Here is an 8099-nt window from a genome sequence, read left to right as displayed (position 1 = left end):
AAAGGAAAAAACTAAAGTAATTATGTGACCACAACAAATCATAGTATTTTTATCTTACATAACGACAAGAATACGGTAATACAATAAGTACTTTACAAGTTGTTACTTGGAACCCGTATATTACTTGGTGCCCAAGAATAGCACTGCTTTTTATTGTTTTTATTTGTTTTTGTTCAAAGTAGAATAGGAAAAAATTCAGTTGGGTCCCACCATGAGAAAGTTATATATAGACAGTCTTAACAAAGGAACTTCTCATCTTCCATATTAATTCAAACATACGTCATTAAATAAACCCTAATTCTCCATGGGAGTTTTCGCCTAATCTAACAAAGTTTCAGAGCACCATGGCGATCTTCTTCTTGATAGCAGCCTTACCAATCTCAATTTCAAATTCACAAGTGCCCATCAGAAAGGCAGATCAAAACAGAACTTTTGAAACTAGTTTCTCTCTTTTAAGGTGAAATTTTCATATATTGTGATCAATTATATGTATTATGGTGTTTGGGTAGTCAATAGTGTTAATGCTAATTTCAGTATTGAATGTCAATAGTATTTATGTCCGGGTAAAGTGTGTATATTTATTTACTTTTTCTCTTTCTTTATAGAATCAATGATTCCGATCCTAGTCTGAATTAAAAGATACTAATCTTGGTTCTTGCATACAGGATTGAGCAATTTTTTCTGAATGTTGAAGAAGATGGCTCAGAAAGAGATAATAATGGAGCAGGATTTAAGAAAGCTGGATGTAACGAAACTACATCCACTTTCACCTGAAGTTATATCCAGGCAGCCTACAATCAACATTGGTAATTTTTATTATAACCCCATTCTTGTTTTCCTGGGCAAGTTAATTATGGACTAATAAAATGGTTTAAACTTTTGTTAGGCCTCATTGGCCATGTAGCACATGGCAAAACCACTGTTGTCAGGGCAATCTCTGGTATCCAGGTACCCTTAATTACTCTTTTGTCTGTAGCCCTTTGAACACTTTTTGTTATGTTTGGCCGTCTCAATTTCTTTTGTTTTTTATTTGATCATTGATCAACTTGTCCATACATTGTACTAGATAGAAGGAGAAATACAAGGTTGAAAAAGTGATTACTGTCTTTTTCATAATCTTGTTAATCTGAGAATTAACCAAATTATAATTTTTGGGAAAAATTACACGACACAGCAAACATATACACTATATTTATCATTCATAACTATACTTTCAGCAAATTTACCATTCCTAGCTATATTTGAATTTTATAGCAAATCCATGAAACAAGAGATTAATTTTTTTGAACTGAAATAAGAGAGCAACAAGCTCTCCTAGCTCAATTGGTTAGAGGGTCCGCTTTATTAGCGGAGGTCTTGAGTTCTATATCTCCTAGCTCAACAAGAGCATTTTATTTTTCTATATTTCTGTATTTCGCCTTGGTTGTATTTCGTTGAATACTTGTATACACCCCTGTATACAGTTGTATCCTTTGTATACAACTTGTAATTCGCCTTGGTTACTGTTGATACATTTTGTATTAGTTACGCGAATGAATACAATTGCGCGGACGAATACAGTTGATATAGGTTGTATTCGTTGGGCGAACGATACAGTTGACACAAGCTATATTCGTTGCGCGTTTGAATACAAGTGATACAAGTTGGTAACAATTGAACAGTAGCTATTAATGGTAATTAGGCAAACTATAGTTACTAGGCTCTAAACTATAGTGCTTTATGAAAAATCCTCTAATTTTGACCTCTCGTTTAACTTGCTTTTATGGAGCTCTTACTTTTTTTATGCCATCTAATTATCAGACTACTCGATTCAAATGTGAACTGGAGCGTAACATAACTGTGAAACTTGGATACGCAAATGCAAAGATATACAAATGTGAGGATGAAAGTTGCCCGTGGCCTTTATGCTACAAGTACTTATGTTAATGTGAATTATTTGTTCCTATGCTTCCTTGAAGAATATATTGTTAAGCTCTACCTAATTTTTTAGGTCATATGGAAGTGCTAAAGAAGATAATCCTCCATGTGATGTTCCTGGATTCAAGAACTGCAAGATGAAACTGCTCAGACACATTTCTTTTGTAGATTGCCCGGTATTGCTACTTCATTCGTGGAACCTTAAAACATTACTGCACTTGGCGACAAGCTAGTAGAATTTGTTCTTTGCATTTATATTTTGCTACAGAATTCTTATAAAAATGTGGAAGGGCTTTCTTCTGAATTTTGGCAACATAATTTAGGATTGATCACATGGTAACTCGTCTGAATGATCCTGCATTGAAATTGTTTTCTTTTTTTAGTTTTATAGTCACACTGCATTTTTATCTTTCTAGGAGTTAGTATGTTTGGGATTATAGGTGATAAGTCAATTTTTCTACTACTTGAAACCTGGCAAAGCATCTGTACTTTTTACCGCATGTGTTATCTCAAAATTTTGGTTGCCCAATTAATCTATGAGTATGAGTTACATTACTACATTGTAACTATACTTAACTTTGGCTGCTTTGTTATGACTTTGTGTAGGGGCATGAGATACTGATGACTAGAATGCTGAGCGGGGCAACAATTATGGATGGAGCTTTCCTTCTAATAGCTGCCAATGAAAGTTGTCCTCAGCCCCAGACTCTAGAGCATTTATCTGCTGTTGACATCTTGAAGCTCCAAAACCTAATCATTCTTCAGAACAAAGTTGACACTATACAGCAGGATCAAGCTAGAAATCAGTATAAAGCAATCCGTGAATTTCTGAAGGTTAGTCATTCCAAAGAGTTTTGCAAGTTGACTACCTGGTATTTAAACATTTTGCTAAAGAAGAAATTCATCTTATGCCTATCAGGGAACAGTTGCAGAAGGTGCACCAGTTGTACCTATTTCCGCGCAGCTTAATTACAACATTGATGCTGTTTGTGAATATATTGCAAGGATTCCCATTCCTAAGAGAGATTTTGTATCACCTCCCCGTATGGTTGTGATTCGATCTTTCGATGTGAATAAGCCTGGTTGTGGGATTGATGACATGAAGGGTGGTGTTGTAGGTGGAAGTATCATTAAGGTATAACTGTTATAACTATCTGCCACACACTATAAAGAACATATTTTAATGTGTCTAAATATATCTGATGAAAGTTGTCTTTTGACAATTCCCACTGACCAATTTTGGGAAGCTGTTGGTAACCAAGTGTGATTAAATCTGAGTTTAACCTTTAAATTCTTTATTATGTCTAAACATATATCATTGACCTCTGGTTCTCAGGGTGTTCTAAAAGTAAATCAGATGGTTGAGCTTCGTCCAGGCATCCTTGACAAAACTGCAGATGGAAAAACCATCTGTAGACCAATATATTCCAGAATTGTGTCATTATTTGCAGAGCAGAATAAGCTTCAGTTTGCTGTGCCAGGAGGCCTTATTGGGGTTGGCACATCAATGGATCCTTCCCTATCACGCAGCGATATGCTTGTTGGTCAAGTCCTTGGAGACGTTGGTACACTCCCTGAAGTGTATATTGAACTTAAGGTTAGCATGCATTCTTTAGCCTTTTTAGCTTTTGTTGTAATATCTTTTATTGCTTACTAAATCATGCCATTTTAGTTCCTTTATTGTTTGGCCAAGTCACTAGGAATATGTGGTACACTAATCCTCTTGGCAACTTATTTCTCATCATCTTTTATCTACAGATCAGGAAAATTAAACTTCTGCGTCGGCTTGTAGGGGTTGAGGAAAAAGAGTCAGAAAAGCATGTGGCGAATCTGGTGAAGGGTGAAGTATTAATGCTGAATATATTGTCCATGGCAACTGGGGCTCAAGTCATTAAAGTGAGAAATAACAGCGCGAAATTGCAACTAACTGCACCTGTATGCACTGGCATAGGCGAGAAGGTGGTGCTCAGCCGTCGAGTTGGTGGCCACTGGCGTCTCATTGGGTGGGGTGAGATTGAAGACGGAGTGGCACTAGATGTGCCACCCACACCTGCAGATATTCTCTTTACAGTGTGAACTTGGTTCTTTCTATTTTATGAATTGCTTTCTGATGAGTGTTTCTTTTTAGCTTTTGTTTAATTGTTCCTATGGATTTGTATTGTCGACTTGTCGAACAATAGATTTTTGGCATGACACATGCTTACTTCAAGTATTTGTGGATTTTATCCGCTCTTTTCTCACCTAAATGAAAATCCTCTAAATTCTGTTGGCCCTCAAGCAAAGTTTTTGTTACTTCTATTGATAGATTTATTTTCGCATGTTAGTAGTTAATTCTAGACACTGTTGTAGAAATCTAAATTTCAAAACAAAACAAAAAAATCGAAAGGAAAAACTCAGCATAACAATATTAATCATAGACTCAATGCATCAGAGATGTAGGTCACATATAAATGAGATGTCTTAAGTAAAAGCTCTCACATAGTCATCGCATGCCACGCGCAATGATAATCAAGAGAGATAACACAACAAACTCACTCGAGTACAAAGACAAAATTACACATTCTATACTATGTAATGAAGAACGAGCAGCAAAAAAAAAAAAAATCCTCATTAGCCACTAGACATGCTTTATGAAATTTTATATTTTAGTCGGTTAATTAGCGATGGATTTAATTCAGATTCCTCTCTTTCTACATTTTTTCCTTTTTAAAATTAAGAAACTCCAATTGAGATTAGTACACGGGTACATGTTCTTTTTAAACGTCTATTGCAAATTCAAAATGGTCATATAACCCATCGCTACGACTGTTATTGTGCTGGATGCAAAGGTATAAGTGGAAAACAACTTCTGGTGACAAAATACCTACACATTTGAGCCCTCATGGACCAACTTTTTAAGTTGGGAAAAAGATCAGATTTGTCCCTCTACTTTACGAAATTATCCACGTTTGTCCCCAATTCTATTATCCATTCAAATTTGTCCCCACTATTAAAGAAAGTAAACAAATTCGTCCCTAATCCTAACAGAGTTCCAACGTGGCATCGGTCCCTTCTCTTTGACTGCCAACTAAGCAAATTTTCAACCCAAATTAACAAGAACATTTCCTATTATCTGACCCCGACTAACTTAGAAACTGTTATAAAATAAAGACTATAAAGTAAAGACTGTTACAAAATAAAGACTATAATGTAAAGACAAGTATAGGAAGAAACTGATATATTATTCAAACTTCAAACTTATGTACATAATGAACTGAAAACTCCTCTATTTATAGAAGAAAGGAAGCAGCTGCGAGGCTTTTCAGGAAGCAGCTGCAAGGCTTTTCTTTAGCTGCTTGTAAATTGTCTGCATGAGCTGCTTGCAACCTGCTTGTTTAATAAGAAGCTGTTGCAAATCATTTCATTGAACTGCTTGCAACCTGCCTGCATCAGCTGCTTGTAGATAAACTTCAACAAAGTACTAAATGGATAATCTTCTTCAGGAAGATTATCTATAGCGGAGTAATAAATGGACATCCACAATAATTATTTTCATAACACTCCCCCTTGGATGTTCATTAAAAGGTATTGTGCCTCGTTAAAACCTTACTAGAAAAAATTCAGTGGGAAAAATCCTAGTGAAGAAAAAAGAGTAAACATATTTAGTAATACGCATTTCTAGATGCCTCATTAAAAACCTTATAATGAAAACCCTGTGGGAAAAAACGTTAGTAAGGAAAAAAGAGTACATCGCGTATTTTATTCCCCCTGATGAAAACCTTGTTTCAAATATTTGAGTCTCCGCATTCGAATCTTTTATACCATCTTCTCAAAAGTTAAAGTTGGCAAAAATTTAGTGAATAAATCTACCGGATTGTCACTTGAACGGATTTATTGCACATCAATGTCACCATTTTTCTGAAGATCGTGTGTGTAGAATAATTTTGGTGAAATGTGCTTCGTTCTATCTCCTTTTATAAATCCTCCCTTCAATTGGGCTATGCATGCAGCATTGTCTTCGTATAAAATCGTGGGTCTTTTTTCACATTCCAAACCACATTTTTCTCGAATAAAATAAATTATTGATCTCAATCATACGCATTCCCTACTTGCTTTATGAATAGCTATTATTTCAGCATGATTTGAAGAAGTAGCAATAATAGATTGCTTTGTGGAGCGATATGATATGATAGTACCTCCACATGTAAACACGTACCCGGTTTGAGATCTAGCTTTATGGGGATCAGATAAATAACATGCATCTGCATAACCAACAAGATCTGCACTATCTTTGTTAGCATAAAACAAACCCATATCAAGAGTTCCCTTTAAATATCGTAATATATGCTTAATCCCATTCCAATGTCTATGTGTAGGATAAGAACTATATCTTGCTAGTAAATTAACAGAAAATGCTATGTTAGGCCTTGTAGCATTAGCAAGATACATTAGTGCACCAATTGCACTGAGATAGGGTACTTCGGGACCAAAGAGTTCCTCATCCTCTTCTGGAGGTCGGAATAAATCTTTATTCACTTCAAGTGATCAAACAACCATTGGTGTACTCAATGGGTGCGCTTTGTCCATGTAAAAGCGTTTTAAGACCCTTTCTATATAGGCAGATTAATGGATAAAGATCTCGTCTGCTAAATGTTCAATCTGCAGACCAAGACAAAGTTTTGTCTTTCCAAGATCTTTCATCTCAAATTCTTTCTTAAGATATTCAATTGCCTTTTGGAGCTCTTCTGGAGTTCTAACAAGATTTATGTCATCAACATAAACAGCAAGTATAACAAATTCTGAAGTCATTTTCTTTATAAAAATACATGGACAAATAATATCATTTATGTAACCCTCTTTCAGCAAATATTCACTAAGGCGATTATACCACATGCGCCCAGATTGCTTTAAACCTTACAAAGATCTTTGTAATCTGATTGAGTACATTTTCCGAGATTTTGAATATGCTTCATGCATTTTAAATCCTTCAGAGATTTTCATGTAAATTTCATTATCAAGTGACCCGTATAAATAAGTTGTAACTACATCCATTAGATATATTTCAAGCCTTTCACGTAAAGCTAAACTGATGAGATATCGAAATGTTATGGCATCCATAATGGGTGAATATGTTTCTTCATAATCGACTCCAGGTCGTTGTGAGAAACCTTGTGCAACAAGGCGAGCCTTGTATCTTTCAACTTCATTTTATCATTCTTTTTTTGCACAAAAACTCATTTATGACCAACTGGCTTTATACCAGCAGGTGTTTGGACTACTGGTCCAAAGACCTCTCTTTTAGCAAGTGACTTTAATTCCAATTGAATTGACTCTTGCTATTTTGGCCAATGAGATCTTTGTCGACATTCTTCGACGGATCGGGGTTCAAGATTCTCACTATCTTGCATAATATTAAGTGCAACATTATATGCAAAAATATTATCCACCACTATTATAGATCGATTTAAATTAATCACATCATCAGTAGAACTTATTAAAGTTCCTCACTCACTTGAGTCTCGGGTTCATTGATTTCTTCAGGAATTTCAGAACTAATCAGATCTTGGGTCTCTTCAAGAGATCCCTTCAAAATATCATTTTGATCATTTGTCGATTTTTTTTTTCTAGGATTTCAATCCTTAGAACCCAAAGGCCTACCACGCTTCAGGCATGCTTTAGGTTCACTAGCTCTCATGCTAGTAGATGGCCATGCTGGGACATCAATTCGGATAGGCGCATTCTTTGCAGGGATATGTGACTTAGTTATCCTTTTCAAATCAGTAAATGCGTCTGGTATTTTATTTGCTATATTCTGTAAATGGATGATCTTCTGGACCTCCTGATTACATATAGGGGTACGTGGATCAAAGTGAGATAATGATGAAACTTTCCACACAATTTCTCTTTTGATTTCCTTTTTCTCTCCCCCTAATTGTGGGAAATGTGTTTTATCAAATCGACAATCTATAAATCGAGCAGTAAATAAATCTCCCGTCAATGGTTCAAGATAGCGAATAATAGAGGGTGATTCAAACCCAACATATATTCCTAACCTTCTCTGCGGGCCCATCTTACTACGTTGTGGTGGTGCTACTCGCATATATACAACACATCCAAAAATTTGTAGATAGGCAATATTTGGTTCATGACCAAAAACTAATTATGACGGAGAATATTTATTATAATATGTCGGTCTGAGACGG

The 8099-nt window shown here is 35.5% G+C and overlaps 1 protein-coding gene across 3 annotated transcripts; it reads left to right on the top strand.

Moving 5' to 3' along the window:
* The first annotated feature begins 254 nt into the window (after positions 1-254).
* On the top strand, positions 255-4192 carry LOC107791447 (uncharacterized). 3 transcript variants are annotated; one of them, XM_016613526.2, is made up of 9 exons: positions 255-457; positions 666-806; positions 887-948; positions 1801-1913; positions 1991-2093; positions 2524-2751; positions 2837-3052; positions 3254-3514; positions 3710-4192. In XM_016613526.2, the coding sequence occupies exons 2-9, from the start codon at positions 686-688 to the stop codon at positions 3752-3754; spliced, it is 1149 nt and encodes a 382-aa protein (XP_016469012.2). In that variant the 5' UTR covers positions 255-457; positions 666-685; the 3' UTR covers positions 3755-4192. The 3 variants fall into 3 exon arrangements, with proteins under 3 accessions (XP_016469012.2, XP_016469010.2, XP_016469011.2); XM_016613524.2 differs by having other exon boundaries at positions 3676-4192; XM_016613525.2 differs by lacking the exon at positions 1801-1913 and having other exon boundaries at positions 3676-4192.
* Positions 4193-8099: the final 3907 nt, after the last annotated feature.

The sequence above is a fragment of the Nicotiana tabacum genome, chromosome 17 (assembly GCF_000715075.1).
Source record: "Nicotiana tabacum cultivar K326 chromosome 17, ASM71507v2, whole genome shotgun sequence".
NCBI lineage: Eukaryota > Viridiplantae > Streptophyta > Magnoliopsida > Solanales > Solanaceae > Nicotiana > Nicotiana tabacum.
The sequence above is the reverse complement of the archived record's forward strand: the minus strand, read 5'-3'. Positions and strand labels throughout refer to the sequence as shown.

What these genes read in the sequence shown, in the direction of transcription:
- LOC107791447 (XM_016613524.2), top strand. Translation starts at nt 686, where the DNA reads ATGTTGAAGAAGATGGCTCAGAAAGAGATAATAATGGAGCAGGATTTA. An exon ending in GGGCAATCTCTGGTATCCAG is followed by an intron (nt 949 to 1,800) that starts GTACCCTTAATT and finishes TCTAATTATCAG; the next exon opens with ACTACTCGATTCAAATGTGA. An exon ending in TAGGTGGAAGTATCATTAAG is followed by an intron (nt 3,053 to 3,253) that starts GTATAACTGTTA and finishes TCTGGTTCTCAG; the next exon opens with GGTGTTCTAAAAGTAAATCA.